Here is a 26,861-nt window from a genome sequence, read left to right as displayed (position 1 = left end):
GTACATGGCAATTAAATTCTAACTCCAAAGAAGCACAGCCCACTCCCACTCGCTCTTTCTTGTGTTTTTTTTTTTTTTTTTCTCCTTTTGTGTCCACCAGACACCGGTGCGCCAGCTCCATCCTTGAACCCCTTTCAATCAATGTCTAATTTTTCCCAGTTCTGTCTCTTTTGATGAATCCTTCCGCTGCCTCTATCTCCGTTTATTTCTTTCTCAGTTTCTGTGGGTCTGTCTCCTTACCTTCATGTTAATGAGTAGAGTGAAGGCATAGCAGGCAGTTCCTGGTTGGGGAGTTAATTAAAGTGGCAAGTTACAGCCCACACAGTCAAAACAAAAGGAGGCTCTTGCTCTTTCCAGTGACATTGGGAGATATTAAACACCTCGAAACTTAAATGCTGTGAGGGGGCAGCTGCACCAGCATCACCTTCCTCTTCCCCTCCTGAAGCACTGAGGGGTTTATTGTTACGCTCTCCAGGCCTGTCACTGCAAACCAAACCAGTGAGCCAGTAATTACTTACCAACCGTCTTAAACTGCTGCATGAAAAGCGGAGATATGAAAGGGAATCCTGCGACCGGAAAACTGCCCTGGCACTGATCAGATAAATCAAAGTAGAGAAATAGTGAAACCTGCCTCTCTCTTTTTTTTTCACCCCCACCATGCCACCTGAGGTGCACACAAGCACACGGAAACGGACGCTAAAAGATTTGTTCGAGCACGGGCAGCTCTGTGCGAGCGCACTCGAGCTCGAGGTACGGCGGCTCGGCCGAGCAGGACGGGAGCTGTTGCCATGGTTACCGTTCCTCGGCTCACTCTCGCAGCCCGGGAAAACTGTGTCATTATCCCGTACTCTGGACAGGAGGAGAGAGAAGGGATACAAAGAGAGAGGATGGGGAAAGAAAGGGGAGACAAAGATAAAAAGGCAGAGAGGAAAGAGGGGCAGCCATGCATCCCACTAAATCATCAAAATTTGCACCCATATGTGGTCCTGTATTCATTTTTTCCCTCCTATCTCTATTTCCATCTGTCAAGCGTGCCATGTTATCAACGTAAAAAGGTAAACAACCTCAGTGCTGACAAATAATGCTTGAAAATGTCAGGTAAAAGCAGAGCAGAGTCAGGTGATAATGGGATCTGCTTTTTTGTTGGGGTTTTTTTTGCCTTTGAATACTGTTTACAGCAGGCTATTGTGTTGGTGACAAAATCAATCTCTTAATCATCCTATTTATTTTGATACTGTAGTAGACATATTCCGCCCTAATAACAACCCACACAAGTTAAATAAAGACATGCTTCACAGTAGCGATTGTTCAGCGGGATAACAATCTTCGTCTGAAGAGAAACAACCGCGAGTCGTTTTTTAACCTCACAAACCTAAAGAGAAGAGCTATCTGCCCAAGATCTCTTGTGTTTTGCCTGCGCTGTACAAGCACAAGCGCATGTTAGGTTATTTTGCTGTTTGTGCAACAATTCAGAGGAGTTACTGTACATAGTGAACTAATTACCTGGCAGTGTAAATAGAGGCGCCCTGCTGATATGGGTTGTTCGCCACATGATTTCCCTTGGTACAGCAGAGCCTGTTTGCACCGCCTTGCTGTGCTCCGTGTGCAGGCATGCATGTGACCTGTACACGCAGGTATATGTGCGCATTGATGGAGAGTGTTCTTTGTAACCCGCAAGGTGGGGTTTATTGAGCCGTAGGCTAAAAGAGTGTGTCTGTGATGGAGGGGGTTGGGGGGCACAGGGGCAGTAGAGTAGCCCTTCCAAATGAAAAGCTGCCCTCTACTTCTTTGTCCACCACACGTAGCTCCCCTGAGAGACCTGTTCATATTACCTGTTCTGTCCGCTGGTCAGAGAAACACAAACAGCACAAAACAAAAGCCTCCTTCTGTAGCAGTGAGAGAAAGGAACTTGTGTTGCCCTCATTTATCCTTCTCTCCTCTGATGGGGTCTGTTGGCCAGCAATATGAGGGAAAGGAAAAGGGGGAATAAGTGTTTAACTCACAACTGAAAACAGATGAGATGGAAGGAAAGTCAGTTTGACACGTTTCCAATTACTTCTGCCTACTTCATCTCAAGTCAGGTTAAAGCGAGGTGTCACATTTTAACAACAGTAATAGCAGCTGGAAGGTAGTGTAAGCATTTTGTCCATTTGATGTGAGAATTTCTCCCATATTAAAAGTTTCTGATCTCTTTTTCTTTGTATGAAGCTTAAGCAAATTTATAATATTTTTAAAGAGCTGTAACATTAGAGGGTATAGGAGATATTCAAACAGCTTTATCGGTGTGAAAATCATTATTATTTATATTAGCAGCAGATATGCCACTGTGTGGCATATTATTTTAAGAAGAAATTATTACATTGCTGGCATTTTAAACTTGATTTACAGTCTCATTTTAATCACTAGGATAATTAGCACCGTAGCATTGCAAAAACCCTGATCTCTAGCTGTATGTTCGACAGTAAAGGTCAGCAACTTTAACGATCCAAAGAACCGTTTTTACCCTTGCTGTTGCTAAGTAAAGTTGAAGAGCCACAACAACATCCTTGATCACTGTAAAAAAAATATTGATATAATCCATACAGTTTTATAAATAAACTGGAATAAATGAAAACAAAGAAAATTCATACTTGTTGAAAAGGGGAAGAAATGCATTTTCTTGAGTAAAGCAGTTGAGCCCTTGAATGAACATAACAAATAGGTAACAAACAGAAAATAGAAAATTAAAGCATATGCTGTGGTGACTGCACAAAAGCATTCCTTGTTCTTCTGATGCCATTCAATAGGCACAGCATAAGAAGATAGTATATGAAAACAGATAAAATGACAATGTCTTTAATCTGCCTTTATATTTGAAATCAGCCATTTCTATATTGTTTTTTTTTTTTTTATTAAAGTCAAGCTCCATCATGGAGGTTCTACAGAGATGCCTCATCATCTCGCTTGACTATGAGATTCCTAAAACACTCCTATCATTTTCAAACCCTCAACCAGAGTTCATTTAGAGTTCATGAACTCTGGTTTATTCACCAGAGTTCATTCACCAGCCTCAGAAATAGCCTAATTTTAAATATGTTCTTGTATCTATGTGGTTCCCCTGATTTGATCATTTAAAATCTCCAGGACCAGACTCCACATCAAAGAAAGTAGCTCACTATATGAACTCAAACATTTTTCCTCACGCAGTGTTGGATCTTTTTCTGAAAAAGTATAAAACCAGATTCTAGACTTTTTCTGACCTTTAAGGACTCTTTGGGAAACCTTCACATGGGATAATCTAAATCTCATGAATAAGAATGATGAACTTTTGAAAATGAAACTATCTTCACTCACACACAGAAGCAGCTCTGTTTATAATGTGTCACAGAACGTAACATTTCATCTTGGACAAGCATCATTGTAACATTGGTGACACATTCAGGAATACCAGAGGAAGCAAGAACATAGTGCTTTTTAAAGAAAAGTTTACATTTAATTGACATCTTTGATGACAAATATAGCCTGGATTAGGTTTTAACCTATTCAACATGCAATACAGCAACACTTAAAACTACTAAGTGTTTTCAGTGGAGCACACAACCAAGTCACATCTAATTAGGTTAAAAACTGAGTGGCCTACACTCAGAAAATACATGGCTGTTTCATCCAGAGTGGAGGATTTTGTTATTGCAACCACTTTACGCCTTGTGAACATGTGGATACTGACTGCTGTGCTCAAGTGCAAATATGTGAGTTTTTCAATAATTTAAACTCAAATCCGCTAAAATGGGAGTGTCGAACTCATTTTCATTTCAGTCCACATTAAGATCATGGATGTCCTCAAAGGGACTGTTGTGGCTAAATGCATACATAAAACTACAAATTAACAAACTTAGAATGTCATAGCTTCCTCTGCATCCGATTTTGTACTTAAATATTTAACACATTTTCCAGTTGATGTAATGGACCCTATGCAACTGAAAACTGATTTGATTTGACTGATAAAGTAATATTTAAGTACACAACCGTTTAGAGAACCACAGTCTCTAAACGTTGACTGTCTAATCGAGCCAGAGGGCCACAGAAATAGAAATTAGTTATGGTGGGCTGAATTTGACCCACAGGCTTTGAGCTTGACATGTGCTCTAAAATATCTATCAGGAACAAGCTGATTGACAAAATCCTGTTTATGGGAAAGTCATGCTGGTCAATACCTATAGTTTCCTTTTATGCCGTCTATTATGAAAAGTCACCCTGGTTAAAGTAAATGTGCTAGACTACAAAAATATTTTGACCCTGAGAATGTCATCAGGACAAAATGTCCTGTCCAGCCAATTAAGTTGTCAGTTTTTTTTGGTATATTTGTACGTTTCAGTTCAGAGACTGATTTTCATTACTTTATATTTTTGTGTGTGTGCAATATTATTTATTATGAGTCTAATTTTGTGCAGTTTTCAGAGTAAACTGCAAACAGCTAATGCATTAAAACATTGATTGCACAGAAAGGTATAAGTATTAAACTCACCTTCAGGCCTGTGAATAACTCTGCAATGTTCCCCTCACAAACCAGCTCAAATCAGTGGTGGTTCTGTAAATTACCACTCTTGCCATTCTCATTTGTAAGTTTCAAACCAAGCCTGCTGTGGATTTGGAAATAACAGGTGTGGAAGAGTGAAAGTGCAATCACAGCTAATCAGAGCTTCTCTTGTTTTCTGCCCACAGCACCCAACACTGCACCCTATGGGAGCACAGGAAGCGCCCATGTCCCGCTGGCCTGTCGATACCTGGTCCTGGCTCTCTCCTCCTTCATCAGTGTGTACTAGCAGAGGCCGGCGCAGACACAGTGACTGTCCAGAGCATTTATGAGTCCTTTTTTTGACATTGCTGATGGCTGAATCCAATCTGGTACTGTTTGTTAGAAAGCTGAGGTGGGGAAATAATCAGCTTCTCTTTTTTGTGGGGGAAATATATTTTTTATTTTATTTTATTCTTCTTTCTTTTTGCTTTTTTGGTGAAAATTCTGTCATCTAAATGCTATGATGTTGTTTTTTATTATTATTCTAATTTTCTCATATCTTATTTTATTTTCTGATTGACTGACCACGTTGTGAATTAGTGCTCACGCCCACCTCCAGTCTTATCAACAGCCTCTCAAGTGAGTTATTTTCATGCTTTTTTTTTTCTCCTGTGAGGCGATGGCGCAAACTTTTCCATTCATTTTTTTGTACATGGTTCAAAAGAAGCAATTGTGCCAAGTCTCTGAAAACACAGATTACCATACCAATGTTGTATTGAATGTATTATGGGCTGTTGAACAAAGGAAAGACATTTAGATTCCTAACAATAACATTTTTGATTATAGAGTGAGCTTAAAAAATACAGGGAAAAAAGAGGAAAAAAACAAAGAACAAAAAAGGCAGTTTTTTTTTTTTTTATTCGGCACCCGTGTTGCCATGATTACTCAGTAGGTGGATAAACAGTGTTGAAGGTGTGCTTTGTTGTATTTTGGAAATGGGTCCGTCATTTACCATGCCTGCCTAGCAGCTTTGATCAGGCAGCAGTCAAAGTAGCAACATATCCTGTATCGTATCTTTATACTTTAATATAGTGTAGGCTTTTGTTTGAACGTGGGACCAGCTTCGCTCATCCAACCAAGAGCATTAACACCAACCATAACTTTGTACAGTATGAATGGAGGAACATCGCTGCACTTTTGTTTACATTTTTCTCAACAGACGGTACTACAGCCTATTCGTCATGCTTGTTCTGATTGCTTCAGCAGTTTGCTTTAGTTAGGAGGAAAACGCAGAGCCCGAGTTAAAGTGTTTGAAAAATTGCAGTTCTTTAAAAGAAGTATCTTTCTGCAGGCGTCAGAGCAGAGACATTTGTTTTTTTTATCTTGGTTCTTTCTAGCTGAAATAACACAGCAGCAGCCTACTGTCTTTTGGCTGCAGGGTTCACCAAAAATATTTGGATAACCAAATCAGACAACAACAAAAAAAACTCTGCTGCACAATTTTCCCCCCTCCTAATAAAAAGTAATCTGAGACTCTGAACACTTTTCCCCTCACACCGCAAGGGTGAACAGAGATGATTAGTCTCTATTAAAGTTTAAGCCCCATTAAATAATGGAGCCGATTTTCCATTTCCATTTTACGAAAGCTTGTAAGAGCAGCATCCCCATTCCTACGTACAGTGCCTTGCAAATACAAAACCCACTTTTGTATTTTTACTCTTGTTCATATAACAATCACAAACTTAAGAGTATTTATGCTGTTTCAATACATTAAAACCAACACATGATAAAGACAAAGTAGTGCAGAACTATGATGTGAAAGTTAATGATTGGTTTTTCAGAGTTAAAACTAAAAGCAGTCACAACATTTTGGAGCACTATCAGCTTTCATCTACAAACAGAAATATTTACACGTTCTTTCTTACAAAATTCTTACAGAACTGTGCAGGTTCTGTGTCCCTGCTGAAGAATAGCTTCCTCACAGCAAGATGCTACCACAACCATCTTTTATTTATAGTGGACATAGTGTGTTAATGTTGTAGGTCTGCCATTACGTTCTCTTTGGTCTCGCCTCATGTTTTTGCCTTCTTGTAGTCGCCTTTAAATGGCAAACAGGAGAGGGTCATTAATTCGTCGTTTAAAACTTCAGTAACTTTATTAGTCTTCAATAGGGGGCCAATTTGTAAAATGCAAGACATAGTTGTCCTCTCAAAAGATTTTCTATGTGGAGCTGTGGCTCTTTGCAGCTCCTCCATTGTTGCCATGGGCTCTTGCCTGCTTGTCTCTTTAGGTCCTGGAACATTTGCCATTGTACTATATTTTTACCATTATTAGAAGAGATTTGAATTGTGCTTTGTTTTATAACCTAACTCTGCTTTCAACGTGCTCAGAATTTTCTCCCTGATCTGTATGATATGTCACTTTGTCTTCGTGATGCAGTTTGTTCACTGATTATCTCTAACAAATGTCTGAAGCCTTTACAGAGCTGCTGGATTTTAACTGAGGTTAAACATTTTCAAAGGTGAACGTTTGAAATAATTTAGCTGCTTTGAAATTTATTTAGGGCTGTCAAAGTGAAAGGGGCTGCATGCCACACTTCTGGGATTTGATATTTCACTTATTATGAACCATATATCATTTTACTTATGCTTCATAATTATGCACTACTTCATGTTGGTTCCTCCCATGAAATCCCAATAGAACACATTTGACTTTGTGGTTTTTAAGTGGAAAAAAAAAATAAATGTACAAGGGTTATGGCTAGTTTTGGAAGGCATTGTACTCTCAGCCCCATCACTAAAACAGATACTGAAATGCCTTAATATACCCATACACATACATTTCCTCCTAAAGGACACTTCCAGAAGCTCTCACCAAGGTTCTCCTCCTTTCTGATTATAGAATATTCAGTAACCATCACTCAACATGTCTTTGAGTATTAGGAATTATGCTGGGGATAGTTACAGTCCTCACAAATAGATATATAATTTTTTTATTTTTTTTTTTATGAATCAGATTATTCAGAGACAGATACAGCATTTTTGGTTGAGGTTAACATGTTTGTGAGGTTGTTTGAATTTAAAATGTGTTATATTTTACCCAACAATTGAGGGGCTTACCCACCAGGTTCACAGAGTATTTTCAGAGGTGACTGAAAATCTGTAGAACAATAGCCATCGCGGTTAAAAGACTTAAAGCACAAACACTGTCATTATTTACATGGTGGTATTTTGGTTACTTGTTTTCTTTTTGTACGGAAATTATTTTCAGTTTGTTTTACCAACGATAAATTTACTGCACCATATGATTTTGTTTAAATGTTAAAGTATAATGGAAATGGTTCAGACGTATATTTATTCTCTTCCTTTATTAAAATGATGTATAAACAATGCGTTTTGAAACATGTAAAACTGGATATGTGACATTTATTTCAATGAGACACAGTATGGCATAGTTTCTAATGTCGTCAGATTTCTTTAGATGCCATGACTGCTGTTGATTTAGGTATGTTTAAAAAGAACAATGTTTGCAATGAAATTTACCTACTTTTTGAAACAGAGGGTGTGAACCAGTATATCAGTATTATAGAACAGAATAATTGTGTGTATATTTGGAGAAAATAGATACCTTTTGATCTGTAGAGCCAGTGTGTAGTCCTAGTTTTCACACACTCGCGTGTTTGACGATGTGCAGAGAGTATGGTTGTGCTGCATGTTCAAAATTAACCCGTGTTTTTAAAAGGTGGCCATTTTACAGACCTTCACACTTTCTAATGAATGGAAGAAGTTTTTTATTTTGTTTTACAAAATCTCGATTCATAACCCTGGTCTGAAAATACATACCTCTACAGATCACCAGGCTGTGTTTGTATATGATTTTATTTTACTTTTTTCAATCCACTTGCTCTTGAGTTATAATGATAATGATTGTTGTGGCACATTGTGGTGACAGTCTGGAGTTATACTGGTTGCTTGTTTGAGCACTTAAGACCATGCTAGTATTCCATATGAAATGTACTGGATGTTGATTATTATTTTTGGAATATGGTATTAACAAGTCCCTTTTACCGAATCCGTATAATTTGCAATAAAAGTCTTCATGTTACAATGTAAACCCACATCTGAGTTAATGAGCAGTAAAAGGCAGTTCTCATAGGTGATGCCAAATAAATGACAGTGAAACAGCATCTCTGTTGCTAATTTGACCCCATGAGAACAGAATCAAAACATCTGCTTATGTTTTAGCTATTGTTTTTTTTTATTATTTTTCTTTATTTTTACTTTCAGCATTTGGCATGATTTAACTAATCGACCAACATAAATTCTCTGGGTCAAAAATGCAAATAAAGCCAGTGTTGATTACTTCAGCTACCCTAATGCCAAGTTCACACAGCAAAATTTTGAAAATGATCGGGTGATTTTCAAATCATGAGAAACTACACACATGACAGTAAAAATCGATTTCACTCATCAACATTCAGATGTCTGATAGGAAATCTTGCAAAACCTCTCAAGACCATACTTTGACCTTAGAGTAAACAAACATGGCCGACGTGGAAGAAACAATTGTGAACTGCAATTTCCCCAGAACAATAGAAGAAGTTGTCTCCAAAATCCACTTTCTTTGATTTAGAATTCCCTCCATGTTTCAATCACCTTGCCATCTGCTTGGCTATACGTCACATTCATCAGGCAGCATTCACATTCATTTGTCCTCGGAGAACATCACACACGTACTGCAATATCGGGCCAAGACAATCCAACATGTTGAATATACTTAAGATCTTAAGAGCGATCCCAACAATCGGGACGTTCTTAAGATTGTCAGAAGAAGAAAATTGGGAAAAGTCGACATAAAAATCTTGTTTTGAGAAGTAGGCATAGCACAATAATAACTGACTGAAAGTTATTTCACTCACAAGGAGAAATTGCTAGCAAGAATAAATACATTTAGACTTTGCAAGAAGTCACAAAATCATGCATTTTTTATTTGTCACAGCAACTGAGAAACACAGAAAGGTTTTCAGATCAGGAACTCAGAGAAGGAAATGCTAGCTGGACTTTGGCCAAGTGCATCAAGCATGATATTTTAGAGAGCTACATGCAGGAAGCAAAATTAAGAAATTTAAATGTTATTGAAATTTTTGTTATGACAACTCACGGGGGATGAAGTAGCTCAAAAGATTTGCTTCAACAAATAGAAGGTGGGTTACCTGTAGCTGGAAGGCGAAAGTTTTCTTCATCTTTAAGGTGCTTTGTAAAAGTATTCACAATCGTACTTTGTCATAATAAAACCTCAAAATTTATCGAGACTTCATGTGCTAGACCACCAGAAAGTAGTGAGAAACTGAAGTGAAACAAACCTACAACTTTATCCATGACCTGTCTCCTGTGTTCCTTGACTCTGTGCCTCACTAATGTCTGAAAAAACCTCTGACACTTTCACAGAACAGCTGGATTAACACAGCAACCATTTTACACCCAGGCAGACTCTTGCTTACTAAGAAGTCACCGCATCAGGTAATTGGTTGAACTGGATTTTGTTTAGAGGTTTCCAAAGCAAATGAGACAAGATCCAAATGTAACCCTCAGATTTTCATTAAAAAAATAAACAAATAAATAATGTTTTCTCAACTTCATAAATATTCTTCGTCCATCATAAAAAATATCACGGTTCTAAAGGATTTGAGTTTAAATTGACTAAAACTTGGCAACAGTAATTCAGCTCCAATATTTGACTGTTTTTAAACTTGTTCTTGAACTTCTTAGTCTGCATTATAAATCTTAATATAATCATGTCTGATATTGAATGGTTAAATATTTTTGCTATAATGACAACATTTTCATGAGGTAAAATAAGTAAAACAATTTATGACGTTTCAACTTGAAACAAGTGAAACCTGCAGGGTGAGAAGACCCACACCAACCACAGGTGGCAGCATATCTGGTTTTATGACAATATCCACAATTTATTTGTTTTCTTGTAGTTTCATGATACCACCAACAAAAAAACAATGACAACAATCTAAATTGTAATTTGAGTGCATTTGGTTAGTGGAAATATTTTGGGGCAGATTTATACTTATTAAAACCTTTAATTGTATTTTAAGGGTTACCAGCAATAGAGCCAATTATTTGCTAATGCAGATTTCTTTTTCACTCAAATGTTGTGAAAGTGCTCAAACTGAAGGCTGACTTTTTATGTCCAAATTGTTACTCCAATTAAAAGTTTTTTTTTTTTTTTTAGGATTTTTTTAAAATACATTTTTACCTTTCAATGTGTATTCACTTAGTTCCTGAGTCACATTGTCTTCAATAAATATTCCTCATTATGGCAATGAATAACATCTCACTGCCACCATGCAATTATGTTTTTTATGTTTGTTTTTTTTTTGTTTGTTTTGTTTTTTCTTTTGATATTAGTTTGCAAGATCGCATATCTAAAAGGAAAATTCTCTTGCTTTAAAATAAAAGGAATCTTATTCTGACAGAGCAGATAAGATTGGATGTTTTCTTTTTTGGCATAAGAATTTTTTAAAGTCTAAAACATACAGTAGAACTAAAAAGCTTTGATGTACTGAAAGTTGTTGTTTTGAAAAATGGGGCAAAGGCTTTCACTAGTACTTTTGACATTTCCTCAGTCATAAATTCAGTAAAAATATCCAGGTGGCCTATATAGCCCATGAAAGACATGAACCACATATTTATCTGTAAAAAAAAAAAAAATACAATGCCTGCATTTCTTCTCTATACTGTTGGTAAAGAAAACTCATTATGTCCAAACCATAAACAACTGTAATTGAAAACAGGGACTAGTATGGATTAAGTCTACAAAAAGCCCATACTCTAAGCTAGTAGAGAATAACCCTGTTCTTTTTCTCCCCTTACTTTAATCAATATTTATTATTCAAAACAACTTTCCCAGCAATTAGCTCCTGGCTCAAAATGCTCTAAGCTCAAGGACATATCAGTGTGTTGCAGTTGGCGCCTGAAGATATCAAGTCATCTAAATTGTGCAGGATCATGCATGTCTGATTCATTCTTCCCTCTGGCCTTGCATACTGTCTGCACATTCTGGAGCTCAGATGGCCATGTGCCATGGCACATACAGAAGGATCAAGCACCGTTTACTCAGCATCATCTTTACTGGCTCAAGAGCGTCATTCAACATGTGGGATCTCTACAAAGATAAGCCACTACTCACTCCATCCATCCCACAGTGCACCTGGGTTGGATCAGACCATGAAAAAAAAAAAAAAAAAGCGTGCACAGCTTTCAAGTGTCCTATGACCTGAATCGTCTCTTGACTTAAACATCCTGGATGTGGCATGCCTCAGAGAGAGGGAAAAAAAAAGACGTGTGATGTGCAGGCTGAAAAGAGGCCATGCCACCCACCTGCAGAGACTGCTGCCTCGCCTCATGCTCCCAGTTGACAGTTGTTTAAAAATAAAATTCCTCTACTTTCCATGTTTAAGAAGATTTTTTAAACATTCATGTTAATGTGTATTATTATTATTATTATTATTATTATTATTATTATTGTTGTTGTTGTTGTTGTTGTTGTTGTTGTTGTTATTGTAACTATAATGGCCTCATGATATTTTTTTTAACACTTCTGCTTTCAAAGTTTTTTCTCCTCACTCTAATGTCTTTTAGTTACACTGTTTAGCTTGAATGCATCTCTGACTAGTGGCTGTTTAATATCAGCTGCACAGGTATTGTATTGAATGTGCCTTTAAAGTATTTTATCAATTAGTGTAATCCCATAACCCAATCTTTCCTAGTTTCCTTGCTGCCATTTATTATTCTTAATCTTAAAGCTGTAATAAAAATGTTCAATGGCTGACAGAATTTTACAACTCTGCAGCTTTTTTCCCAGTAAACATTTTCTAATGCAGTTATCAGCATAATATTCATGCCAGATGTCAATACAAATCCAATTAATTAATTAATATGGATATCAAAACAAATAAAGTGGAATGATACAAAGAATCAGTTTTGTGTTCTAAAAAATATTTCATAGATAATAAACAGATTCAATATGTATCTTGTAAAAATTCAACAGGTTTCCATGGTTGTGTATTTAGCACCACCCTCCTGTGCACTAATTTTGTGTTAAGCAGCCTGGAAAAATACAAAAAAAAAAAAAAAACATCACCAACGACCCTGTACATTTCTTAAAATGTTTTCTTCTCCAGTGGAGTCTTGTGTTGTAAGCTTCCATAGTGTTTGACTTCATTTTCTCAGAAACAACCTGCTTATTTCTAAAACTCTCTCTGGGCTGTTCTTGGCTCTTTGACATGTCCTCTGAGTATTGACCTTGTGGTTAATGAAGCTCTTCCTGTGCCTCTGTCAGCTTTAAGTTGGAGATTGTGTCGTGTTGCAAGCCGGGGCTTCTGCAGTCACCAGCCCTCTTCCCTGAGCAGCATACTGAGTTGTCAGTATCAAAAAAAATCCTCTCTGTTTTCAAGAACATGCAGTTTGGTAGATACGTTTGTTGCACAGCAGGCAGAATCTATCCCTCCTGTCAAGCCTGTGCAGAACGAGAGAAAAAACACTCCATATAACCAGTTTTTCTAAGAAAGTCTGATTCACTTCTAAATAGAAATATATATATTTTTGAAACAAGACTTTTTCATTTCTCTCTTACAATGTGTGCACAGGAAGTGAGTAATTTACTGATGTGAGCCGCTGATTTCTTTTCAATCTTTCTGAAAACACAGCAGCTCCAAATGTGAGAGGGTCTGAAAAGGAAAAGACAGAAAAAGGTTGCATGAAGTATTTGTCAACCTGTCCCTGGTTACTTCCAGTGAACTGGAAAATAAGTTGCCAGCCAACGATGCAGAGCCCAAGATAATGCCTGGGTTTTAAAGCGAGCTATCTGAAGCAGGACCCTTCATGAGGCTGATGACTGAATCACAAATTGTGTTTGTTGTTTTGTTTTTTTTTAACACGAAGCCTGAGGCAACTTTTTAACCAGGATTGAAAAGGAGTGGCAAAGAGAAAAGTCATTATTTGACTGACAGCAAATGTAATCCTATTTTATTTGTTTTTCTCCCTTCCAATGGCAGATTACACGTAGTTTGGCGCTCCCTGACTGACACAGGAAATTAGTTCTTTGTAGCACGGGCTGCATTGTGTTTCTCTTCGGTGACGAGTCCAATGTCTGAGATATGACATTTCCCCTCTTCATTACTATAGATGAAATGTATTTACCATCATTTATAGTTATTTTTGCACAAAGTGGGAATGGGATTTTGAAACACTGTTTGGACTTTCATCTTTTCTGACTGTGTTATGTTTCTATCTTATTGCTGAAAAAACATGTGGTGGGGATTTAAAATGTTTACTTGTGTTGGAGAGTCCTTTGGCCACTAGGGGCATAGTTGTACATTCATAGGCTTTAGGTCAGTGGATTGATATGTAAGCTTTTCAAGTGGTATTGATATATCTCTTTATAAAATAAGCATATATAAAAATTATAATAATATATACTGATATTTGTCCAGAAGTACGAACAATTCCTGTACTTTCATTACTTTAAAGCTTACATTGTGTTTAGCACGTATGCAAGTCCATTTTCATGATGTTTGATGTGATTTTGTAGCAGTGGTTTGATACTAATAAATGGCACTTAATGATGAAATTGTAGATTGTGTTTGTATTGAAATGAAATGAACAACTTCAATTGCATGAATTGTAATAATTTATACAATATAAAAAAATATTCCACCCAAATTTTCTTTTAGTGGATCCTGACTGATGCATGAAACCAAATTTGAGGTTTCATTCAGGCACAGTTTCAGTATAATTTTTTGTCTTGCATTTGAGCATTTTCTGAATAATGTTTTGTAACGTTTAATGTTTTGTAATGCTGTGGCATACACAGCGTTCATTGTTGTTTCAATTGCAAATGCAAAACATAATGAATTCTAAGATCCCACAATAGAGTTCACTTAAAAAGTACCATCAAATTACTGGATGATCCACATCACTAAACCAATAGTCCTGACAGAAACCAATCAGTCACTGGGCACTGTGAAGTTACACCGCATTAGAGTTAAAACATATCTATTTTTGGTTAGAAAATGTAACAAAACGTCATCAGTCAGCTTTTTGAATTATGACATAAGGGTTTCCAAATGAAGATCTGGACTGTGGGCTTATATATCATCCTCAAAGGCCAGGCTGTTTTAGGTGTTCCTTTTGATTAGAAGTTTCCACAGTAATTTAAACGAGTGAAAACAAATCATTGGTTGCATAAAAATATTTAGAGCATGAAATAGTAGACCAGTCTCTATTTAGTCCAAGGGAATGGATCTTTGCTTTCAGCTCTACTTAACATGTTTCCATGTTAAGTGATCATCAAGAACAGCAAATTTAACACACTTTTACAGACATTAAATAATATTTTAGTAAATATAAAGTTTTTCCAAAATAGCTACATAGCAGCTTGCAAAAGTATTCATACTTGAATGTTTTCACATTTTCTCATATCTCAATCAATTTTATTGGGGTTTTCTTATGCGTAAGTAACACAAAGGAGTCCATTATTATGCAGTACGAAGAAAGGAAAGTGAAATAAGGTTTAAGCTTTTCACAAATACAAATCTGAAAGGTGAAAGCATATATTTGAATTCAAATCTTTTTACCCAGAAAATTAATGAAATACAATAAAATAAAGTAGCACAGGACATCAGCAGGATGTTCACATTGAAATATGGTGCCTCATGTGGAGGAGCTTTTAATCAGCAGAGTTAGTGAAGCTGGTCAGAGTTAAGATGAATGGTGCTAAATACAATGCAATCCTGTGGATTTAGTCACTGCAAGGGACTTCAGACACAAAATAAAACCCTGAGAGTTTTAATAATTAAAATTAAACAAAAAAAAAAAGACTTTGTGAAGATCTGGGTTTAAATCCATTTGAGAGTCTGTGGTAAAACTAGTGTTCACAGATTCTCTCCATCTAATCTGTTTGAGCCTGAGCTATTTTATGAAGCACAAAAAATCCCATCTCTGGATGTCCAAAGTTTGTACAGATACAAAAAAAAAAAAATTAAAGCTGCAATTGCACTGACAGGTGGCTTTCCTAACGCATTGAGTAAGTTTTCTTTGTGAAAAGAAAATTGAATCCATCCATCCATTCATCCATTTTCTTACACCCTTGTCCCCAGTGGGGTAGGGAGGTAAAAAAAAAATTAATATCAAATATAATTTTTCTTCCACTTTGCAAGTCTGTATAACTTTGTGATAACCTATCACATAAAACCCCTTAACAAGGAAGTCACATCATTGTGTTTGTCATTTCACCAAACATAAAAGTCCAGGGGTAAGAATCCCTTTTTAAGGCATTATAATAATTAACATACAACAAATACGTTTTTCCAGTCTTTTTGTTCCCTACCTTTCAAACGGTAAACTTTTCACCTGCTGTTGTTATTATTTTTCTCTCCTCCACCATCAACACAATACAGTAAGCACCCAAAGATGAAAAGAAAACTTTGAAAGACAATCAGAAAGCCAAAAGATCTACTGATCACGACAAATTTAAAAAATTAACAACTTTTGCTGATACAACATCAGCAATTGTTGAAAATATGCAAATGTTTAGAGTGAAATTGTCCGTTTTGTATTACCAAATAAACAGAAAAATATTTTTTTGACCATTTTAGAAAATTAATTTTATGTTTTAATTTCATTACATGAAGAGATGAAAGAATATTCTCTTTGAAGCTTACCTACCTAAATAAATTCCAATCAGCCTCAAATCCTAATCAGTCTGTTGGGTGAATGGTTCATTCATTTCATCTTTAAAATTGATCAAGTGCAGCAAACTTCAAAGCTTCAGCAGAACTCTCAAATCATGTCCTGACAAGCACCGGGTCTTGGCTCCTCTAAGCTGCTGCTCACTACTCTGAGCTTTTGAATAATTGATGCTTGAAAAGCCAAAAAGTCGCCTAAAAGAACATAGAAAAGCATTTTAAAGGAAGTGTTGCTCAGTTTGTAATGCAATTAGGAAATTTAAGTTAACAGTAACTAGAGGTCAAATTAAGGTCCAACATTCAAAGAGAGCTCCTCTTTGAATCTACTCCCCTTTCAAATAAGATCTGCGGAGATTTAGCTGGAGAACAGAAACTGGTTCTCTGCAGCGCTGTGTAACTATGCTGGAAAGATAAAACTTTTTTTGCGTGCTCAACAAGAAAAGTAGGTTCAGATGTTTTAAAATGTGTCTAAAATAAGTTGAATGCACTAAGTACACAGTAGTTTGTGTTGTAAAATGTGTTTGAAATCACATGTAGCGTGTGTCCAGAACTCTGTTGTGATACTGCAACTAATTAAATGACTTCAAAGCATTCATCAAATCTCTTTAATGTTTTTACCAGACAGTTGTGGTCCTGAACCTCTGCGGATACTGGATGTCAACTGTACTGTACTGAAACATCTTAAATTTGCATCCAACTTCTCAAGTAATGATCACGAAAAGGTTTGAACTTTAATGCCCTCTCACATCTCGAGTTTTCCTTTGATCCAAATCAGTCGACGAGTTTAACTTCTAACATTTTTCAGGTGGTTTGGTTTCTTTTCAGACATAGAACTCTCCAATGAACTAGAACCATCACTGCAAACCAGGTGAGAACGCTCAGTCTGCTGAATCCAGAGTGAATTCAGGGCCAGAGTACTGAATGTAAACACAGGAAGCAGATGTTGTGCTCTGAGCCATTAGAAAACACACACCATTCATCATGACATTAGTGAGGATTATTTTAGGCAAAATTATCTCAGCAGAATATCAGAATATTTTTTGAAAAAATGACTCAAAAGATGCACGGATGCTGAATGACAAGACACTTCAGCGTTGCTCATTTGTTTGTTTACAGTAAACCTGCCTATGGAAAGGCGTTTGGCTGAAGCTTGCAGTGTAAACCTGGAAGCCTGCTGGATTGAGGTCTGATCATGTTCACACCATAAACAATTCCTCCCCACCCTCCAACTCCCTTCTCACCCCACCCACTCAAATGCAGTTCACATCTGAGGGGGAAAATGAACCAGAGTTTGTTTTAAATGAGGTAAACACCTCAGGTGCGAAAACACCCCAAGACTTTGTGACGTGTGGGTGTTGATTAACATTAGAGTTGTTTTTAATTACTGACATACATCCTGCCTTACATCTGGTCTTTTGAGGCTTTAAATGCCCATCAAAAACCCTGCTGATATCTGACGCTCATTTATAATTAGATAAACACTTTTTTTCTATGTTAGTCTCAGTTAATCGTTGCTGAACCTAATGGGTTTTAAAGAGACCTGTGAGTGTGCGCTCAAAGATTATTTTAATCTGTTTCGATATAGCTCCACCATCTTAATCAGGCTCTGAATCTGTGTAAAACGAGGACACTCTGTGAAGGTTTGGTTAAGCCCAGATTTTTTGTGATTTTGGATTATTGAGTCATTAAATGGCTCTTGGGTCAGTTTAACAGTGAATGTTTGGGGAAAACATTTGTCCTAAGGAGATTTAGTTTCTCATTCCAGCTGGAAAAACAAGCCAAAGCAATTAGAGCTTTGAAAGTTGACGTTTTCCAAATATGAACTTTTGCTGGAGTGGAATGTTTTTCTATTTTTTGGTAAAATATTTACAGTGAAGTGGTAAACATTTTATCTGCTGTCATAATCATTCTCTCGGACAGAGTGGTCTCGAGGGATTTGAGATTATCCTGCTTTCAAAGACTTGTCCATGCTGTTGCTGATAATTGCTAATGTTGAATTCCTGGAGATAACTTTTCGCAAGTATAATTTAAAATATGATTTTATTTTTTTTTGCTGCACTGAGTTATAAAATGTCACTTTATATAGGTGGAAAAAACTGAGTTCTGCAGCAACGTTTTAATTAAAGATGAGCCTAAAATTTTGTGTGTTTGGGTCATTGAATCTGCTCCTAATGTCTAGTTTTTGCAAACTTTTTGTATTTCTTCTTTTGATTGCCGGTGTGTCACGAGGACAACAGAAGGAGCAGGGTGTACTGAAGATGTGCTACCAGGTTTTCTTAGAATGAACAATTCATTCCCTGCACATGAAAACAGGTCACTCTTAAAAACAAAAAAATAATAAAATAAAATACAGTAGATAAAAACTATCCAAAAATTATCCAGACTTAGATTATGTTTATGAACCATTCGGTGGCTTTGTACTGTGTAAAAAGATCAAAGTATGTTGAGCTTCCAAACACAAATTAATTTTTGAATATAGACATATAAATACAATTCAGATCAATTCAAAAATACTTAATTGATCTCAATAAATTGCAATGATGTTGCTATTTCTATTATTCAAGATTCTTCAAACAGTTGTGTACATACTGATCTACATACGGATCTCCTGAAAAGGTCGGTATTGAAAGCTGTTCATGGTATTCTTTATAGCATTTGCAACTTTTTTTGCGATCTATTTTATTCTCAATCACATACATTTTCTCAGTAAGATAAGAATTTATCTTGACTTCTTACTCACTCTCAGCAGTTGACTGAATCATTTTGAGCGAGTTTTCCAGGATTTTCTAAGATAAGGTAGGACCTCTGAGAGGACTCTGAGAGTCTTTGAGAATTTGTGAGGTCAGGTTGAATAGTTGTCACGTTGAATCTCCTACCTGAGTTGTGGATCTCTGTAACTCTGAAAGAGTTACTAGGGGCCTCTTGGCTGCTTCCTGGTTTCTCTGCCAGTTCAGGTGAACAGATGTAGTCTTAAGAGGTTTGCAGATAATGAGCTCAACAGTGCTAACTCTGATACTTCAAGGGTACCAGAGCAAAATAGATTTTACACAAATTAATTAACACTTTTCAGAGTTTTGTTTGCAAAAGAAACTAAACACACATTATTATTCACAACTGTGGACTATTTTGATTTATACATTCAAATGTCTGGTGACAAAAAAAAAAGTGTCATGAAAATTTTGGCAAGGAATTTAAGACATCACATCAAATAGATGGCTTTCAGTTTACTGCTTTTGTCAAAGTTAATGTTTAATTTATACTCGTCAACCTTTTCCAAGTACAAACTCTGAAAAGTTTTACTCTGAAAAGTACCTCAAATATAATGCACAGTTCTTTGTAACACTTATGTGTAAAGTACATCAAAAGACCCAGACCAATAACCGCCTGTGATGCTGGAAAACCAATGTTAACATTCACAACTTTGAAACATTGTTTAGCTCAGTTTGAAATTTGTAAATCATTCTTTCATTTCCTCTATCCTGAACTGGAAGGTGTTTATGTAATGTTTCACTCCAACAGCTCCTTTTTGCTTTTCCTCCAGTCACTGCAAGACCCAGTCAAAGTGCCAGAGGGGAGTGTGATTTGATGACAAATGGTTAAGTCCAACAGCTGAATTATTGACTGGAACCAAAATGTGAAGACAAAATTCCTGTGGGACAGGAGTTGAGTGGAAGCTGCTCTCCACTCTAATTGCTCCCCGCCCACTAACTCGTTTCTTTCTTGGCAGCTCCGTGTTGAGAGTTACGGAGCGCTGATGAACTCCACAACACACTTTAAGTGTTCCAATAATTAAAGCCCAAAGAGATTGTCAAGGTAATGCACCACACAACAATTGACTACATAAATTCAGGAGATTTAAGCAACACATTCGGCCATGTCGCTTAATTGCTGTGTCTGTGCAATTATCTTATCGAGAAACTTTTTTTTCCCAGTGACGGTCTGCCCTCTCACCTGTGGAGACAGCTGGGGCCAGTGCAGACTCTGTGACTCTGAAGAAAATATGCAAATGTGCAGAGATAGAGTTTATCATCCAGAACTGCTCTGCTCAATGAAGGCACAATAAGTGACAGCAGCTGGAGTCAGGTAGGAAGAATTTGCAAAGTATTTTTCAAATGAAAGTGAGAATAATGAGACCTGTGTCTCTGGTGGATCTTTGCTCCAAAACCACAATTGGAACAAGTGTGACAAGCTGGATGGCCTTTAGGCTGATGGTATTGCCTCAGGCCTGTTATTTTATAGGCATCTTAAGAGAACAAGTTTCAGTTGTTCATTACTTACTTAAATATCTACTCTAATGGTTTTAAATACTGATGCTGCTTATAAAACACGAGTCACTACATCAGTATATTTGTATTTTTTTATTTTGGCTGATTTAACATGCTCGGTGTTTTTCTTTTTTTTATATATATATTACATAACAAATAGTTTGTTGGTAATGATCATCTGCCAAGAGGCAAAAAAAGAGAAGCTTTTATGTTTCGTCAAACATAAAAGAATCAAAGCTGCTGATTTTTTATTTACTTATTTATTTTTTATTTATTTTTTGCCATCGGACCTGAACCAATTCATCATTGGAGAGGACAGGTTTTAATTTAGTTAATCGACATTCATGTTCATAGTTCACCACCAACCCAGCTCCATTATGAACTCTGATGGAGTTCATAATGGAGCTGTTTAGGTACCTTAACAGCTCCATTATGTTTAGGTACCTTTTTTATTTTACAGTTTTAAAATATGTTTCTCTTTTTACAATTCAACTATTAATACATTGACTAGAGCATGTACCAGCTCTTATTGAGATCTGTCTATTCGCCTCTCTTCTATTTGATCATATAACCTGAACACTGTTGAATTCTCTACTCACCTGTTTTCATTTTCACATTATAAGGCCGCTGTCGTCAGAAAGAAAAATGAGTCACTGATGATTTTGACGGAAAGGTGGTTAATTAAGTCTGCCTTTGCAATTGTAATTGCTTTTGAAGAACTACAAAGTCGAAGTCTGAAATGCTGATGCTGAAAAATCTTTAATCATGTAGACAACATAATTGATGCTATCTTTGAAGTTTTACCTATATGTATGGTCTTAGAAAAATGTTAGAAGCAACAGATTGCAGTAAGCTCTATCCTCATCTCTTTGATCAACTCTGCTTAGTTGTTATTTCTTGGACTGCAGATATGCATCCTTTCTGAAAAAAGCAACAAATGTTCCTCTCAAAATAATAGTAATGTACATATTTTCTGTGAACTGGTTGAACTGTATGACTCTAGGCTTGAAATGGAAAAAAACCCCTCAGTATTGTTCAGCTTGGATTACCGAAAAGTGAGCTCCACTAATGGAAAACTCATGTACAATGTGTCTTGAAGTTTATATTGGGATATCCAAAATGTGCATCACAGGGTCTAAAACTAAATGGGATAAAACAGATGTAAAATACTACAACCTTTCAAATCTATGACATGTCAGTTAGGTGAGTTCAAAGTTCCCACAATACTGTACAAACTCTAGAGAACATGGGCTACATGCATATATCATTTCTTTATATCCAGTTACAAGTGACAACAGGGTGTAGTCATCTCCAACCTCTCTATTAGTTCAGTTTTTTCGCAGCAATCAAGCAGCTTATGGAGTAGTGCATTAGGCAAAGCACACTGCACAATTTGAAAAGATGAAACAAAATACTGAAAGCTCAGTGTTATAGTGACTCATGTCACACTGCAGAAGAAAAGACTTTATCCTGTATGATTTATATTCCACCACAAAACTGCATCACAAAGGTTAAAAGGAGACATGAGGGCAACAATAAAAGGACAGGAAGTTCTTGGTCGCCATGCATTCAGCTAATCAGATGCTGGGAAAAATGTAGAGGAGGGTGGAGAAAGGAGATAGTGTGCTTGTGGGCGGGCATTGGAAAAATAAATGAGAATGTGGAATAATCATGTGTTGCAGAATTTTTCTAAAAAATTTCCAACATTGCCTATTATTTGTCATAAGTCATTTTTGGTCTAAAGAGGACTTCGATGTGTCTGAACGTGTTTTTCTTTTTCAAGAACTTTCTATCATCTCCAATACTCCTCCCTTCAGCAAATCATCACAACAATGCTTCTTTGTCTGACATGCTAACTATTAACTTAACATGTGGATTGATGGAAGGAATGAGTTAGATAATAAGAAGTTAAAAAATATTGAGAGAGAAGAGCTACCTAGTCTGATTTCTAGAATAGAATCTACTTTTATGTTTTAACAATCTTCAAAAACAATGTCAGAATCTATTCCAAAGCAGAAACTGGAAACAAACACACAACTTTCAGATTACAAGATCAATACTCTATCCACTGAAGTACAGCTGTCCTTATGCCATGTGCTATTTATGTATCTTTTTGCATGGAAACAGTTGGGTTAAAACAATAGCAACAAATACACCAAACAATTAAAAACAATCTAATGGGATGGGAAAAAAAATTCAAATGCAAAGAGATCAGCTTCCATAACTCTTCCAGGGGGAGCAGAGAGTTGTAAATTCAGATATTAAAAACACATAAACTGTGCTCTGTTGGCAGTATTTGCACCTTGTTAATTTATTCGCATGTTTCCTCATTCAAGTCTAACTGGCACTGTCACTACAACGTAATCCCTACCTACACCCAGCAACAGGACAAAAGAGTTAGAGGGAAACCAATTTGATTATGAAGATTCAGAAAATGAGGCTGAAATTTTCATTTGGATGAAGTTATGTTGTTAGATCATCCAAACCTTCGGCTGAGTCGGTTGAGTTCCAGGGTGTTTGTCAGCTGTGTTTCACATGAGCTCAATACAAAAACCTGAACTTTGTCATGATACAGTTCTCATTCCAACCACAACAAAATGTTGATTTAATGTTTTGTTTCTCATTTTTAAACGTGCAATATTATGTAAAACTGACTCTTTTTTTAGCTTTACATAATATTATTTCCTCATGATAGAAGAAACTTCTCAGGAGGAGAACTGGGCTCACTACGAACCATGACTGACTATGGGTTTGAGAAGAAAACGAGGATTTGACTATGTTCAGGAAAAGTAAAACGTTAATAGGACGAGAGGGACAATGTCTAATTGTTAGCATTAGTATCTCAGCCAATGCTCTCCTCCAGGAAGAAACCACTGCCAAGCACAAAGCCAGGTGAGGTGTAGCTTCTATGGAAAGAAAAACAAACTGAGAGAAACGTAAAGTTAATAGTTGAAATAATAGCATTTAATGGAATTGGAGAGAAGCAGAAAAAGAAAGTGAGGAAAATAGGTCAGTTTGGCCTCCAGCAAACTTAGTCTATAGAGCATGTCTCCTGACATAACTTTGCAACTGTATGAAGACATGAGACCCTTTTATTCTCAGCACTAACACATTGAACAACGCTTCTGCAAGCATGCAAAAGAACCCACACTTAGATTCCATCCAAGATGTGGTGAAATTTATAAGAGCACAGAGTCAAAGCATCTTACATAACCAAAACCAAAAGTGCCTGGCAGGCGATGTCATCAAAAGTGTGTCCACAGCCACCTTCCTGAGATGAAAAACAAATGAAACACTTTGAGACTGAGCTGATTTCCCTCCTGCTCCGCATCTCCATCTGTCACTCCTGGTGACTTATTCTGAGCAAGAGTGCTTTCCTGCGTGACCTCCATCATGGGGTGCAAGATGAACGAGGTGGGTCTGGTCTCTGTCCTCTGTCTTCTCTTTGCCAAGGCAGCAGGAGCACTGAAGCATCGAGAACACCTGCAAACCCAGAGTAATGAGGCAGCGGGCCACACAGCCTCCCCTCCTCTCTGCACTAATCAATCCTGCTGGCCATTAAGGGAACCAAGAGCAGAAGCTCTTAGAGAGAGCGTAGCTTCATATGTATGCACAAAATCCATGGCCCTTTTTTCTATAAGTGAACTTCTGTGAGATGGTCATATGTTTAGTGTCCATTGCAGATTTTGTGGCTTCTTTTTCCCAGCTATTAGATTCAGAGTCTGCAGCACATTTCCAGATAAATAGGCTTCATTAAATTTAATTTGTTTTGTCACTCTTAGGCCAAATTAACAGAGGCTAGAGCCAAAAAACAGAGGCCAGGATGCCTAGATTCAGCAAATAATTGAGTTTTCAAAATATAAAAATAAATGAAACTGCACAGTGAGATACGGTCTTTTATTTCACTGTCTTGAATTGAATCAGAATAAACCTTTCTTTAGTTCACTCCGGATAACCAAATTTATTTCTGTTCTCTGAGTAGCAGAATAATGATTAATTAAACACTTTTCAAATTCAGGAATGCATATATTTTAAAATACATGTACATTTAAACATGTATTTAAATGTTTAAATGAACAAGCCCAGCTGATGTCATGTGTCACTAACACTTTCAGTTTCCCTAACGGTGTCACTTTAAACAGCATTATGCAGTATAAATGGCATATGATACATAGTTTTCTTCCTGACATTTTGGCTGATTTCTTTCACATTTTCTTTTTTTTTTTACAAAAGGAAACAGTACATTTGGGGTTTTGCCTTAAGAGTGCCTGCACCAGCAGTACAGCCATCTCAGCCGTTCTGAATTACTAATACAGAATCTTAGAAACCCCTGGCTGTTCAAAAATTACTTAAAAGAATAAAATTTGCGTGTGAAACTCCTGACATCGAAAAAAAGAAAACCAAATTCTGTGCATTAATGTTCTGGCATTTATCAAACAGAAATGTCAAACAGCGAGAGAAGAAATGTTAAATGTTCATTTAAACTTAGTCATAACACTTGAGTGTTTCTTTAACTTTGGTTTGAAAAAGTATAGTAATATATCTCTTTGAAATATTATCTAAAAAAAAAAGCCCGGTATAATTTTATCTGGCCAAAGAACCTAGTTACAGTTAAAGACCCAAAATATCTAATTGTTTCTGTTCTCAAAGTTAGGAGAGAAAATCCTGTTTCTGTATTTAGGATGCAACTCTGCTTTGGTTCTTTAGCAGTGAAACTATTTTCCTTCCTTAGCTTGCTGCTCATTGAGTGTGAGGATAAACCTTGTTTCTCATCCAGCTACGTATGGCTGTTGCAGCTGTTTTAAACTTTGCAATCGTTGCTTTGAGTGATGGTCAGACTTAGACCAGTAGCTGTTGCTATTTTTGACGCACATCTGCCAGACTGAAATGCTACATTTTCTTTTATTTCAGAATTTTCTGAAAGACGAAAGGAAATGAGCGTCTGTGTAGCATTATGTTTAGAAGGAAAACAATCCTGACTTAATTATAGTCAAAATAAGGAATGTTGAAAAGATACAAATTTATTGTTTTAACCAAGAATAAAACAAACAAACAAACAAAAAAACATTTGCACTGGTTTTAAAATGATGACTTTTCCCTATCATCAGCTGGTTAAACATTAAATGATGGGTGAGAAAAATCTGTGCAGTACAAAACCAAAAGTTTAGCTCTAGCTGTGCATTAATGATCTGTTTCTCCCACATACTAACTGGCTGGCTTCCAATTCATGCCTCTCCTTAAATACTGAGTTAATTTTTAGAACACTTTATTGAATTTTGTCCTTCTTAGAATAGCAGCAACAATGCTTCCTACACACAGTTGCGAAAAATTAAAGCACATATTGTTACAGACTAACCGTTTCTCAATTCTTTATTGTCAAGTCGCACAATAGTTACCTTGTTCTGATGTGATAGGTGCTTTAAATGTGTCACTTGAGACAGAATGAGAAAATACTGCTGATTTAAGGCACTGTTCAGGCATTGCTTACTTTATTCTTTTGTCAACTTTTTTATCTATATTATCGTGAAATTCCCTGTTTGGGAAAGCTTTATTATAGAAGTCAACAAGAAGCAGCATAAATTAGAAGCTCGTCTGAAACAAAAAAGAACCAAGGATAAAATAAAAATCATACATGTACCGCAATGAGCTGCACGGCATATTATTTTTCTGTTGCACTAAAATAAACAATATTTAACCCTTTTGTTTCATAGTAATGAGTAAAAATATGTTCATGAATTCAAGTAGAAACATTTGCCACTTGGCTCTATTTACACATACAAGAAGACAATTTAACTATGTGGGGTTTCTGCAGAATTAAAGAATTTAGGGGAAAAATCATTAATTAGCAGACTGTTTTCTAAGCAAAGAAATTATAAAAAACAAAAAAGAAACATGGCCACTAAGCACATGGGACATGCACAGTGACTTTCCAAATCTAATATAGATTCATGAGTTGTTGTTTTTTTTTTACTTGTGACAGTCGCAGTATCAACTGGACAACTGACCTCAAGTAACAACGATCAGACAGTATGCATACTAAATACACCAAGCTTTCATTGATGCTCCACCGGTTTCTATTTATGCTACTTAATGTTCACCAAATACTGTAGCGTGATACAGATCAGTTTCACTGATCTCTATCAGAGCTGAGCCCCAATAGGCACAAAGAGCTTTTCTTTTTCTATATGTTGAAAAGACTGAAAACAGTCGGACCTGAATCGGGTTGACTCCCCACTCTAGTGATCGTCTCCATTGAAGCAGCCGTACTGCCTGCATGCTAAAGAGGTAATTTAGTTATTTAAATCAGGTGTGCTGCATTACATTTTGCCTCAAAGCTTTG

At 36.5% G+C, this 26,861-nt stretch overlaps 1 protein-coding gene across 1 annotated transcript in view; it reads left to right on the top strand.

Annotated features, from left to right (window-relative positions):
* Positions 1–8,608, top strand: part of negr1 (neuronal growth regulator 1) — a 160,205-nt gene extending 151,597 nt beyond the window's left edge. Inside the window, exon 7 of the mRNA XM_055050717.1 lies at positions 4,702–8,608. Coding sequence (XP_054906692.1) covers positions 4,702–4,802 — 101 coding nt within the window. The 3' untranslated portion in view covers positions 4,803–8,608. The remainder of the gene's footprint in view (positions 1–4,701) is intronic.
* The last annotated feature ends 18,253 nt before the right edge of the window (positions 8,609–26,861 follow it).

Source organism: Poeciliopsis prolifica, unplaced genomic scaffold (assembly GCF_027474105.1).
Source record: "Poeciliopsis prolifica strain line A6 unplaced genomic scaffold, Auburn_PproV2 SCAFFOLD002, whole genome shotgun sequence".
NCBI classification, from domain to species: domain Eukaryota; kingdom Metazoa; phylum Chordata; class Actinopteri; order Cyprinodontiformes; family Poeciliidae; genus Poeciliopsis; species Poeciliopsis prolifica.
Note: the sequence above shows the minus strand (reverse complement) of the source record. Positions and strands in the feature narration are given on the sequence as shown.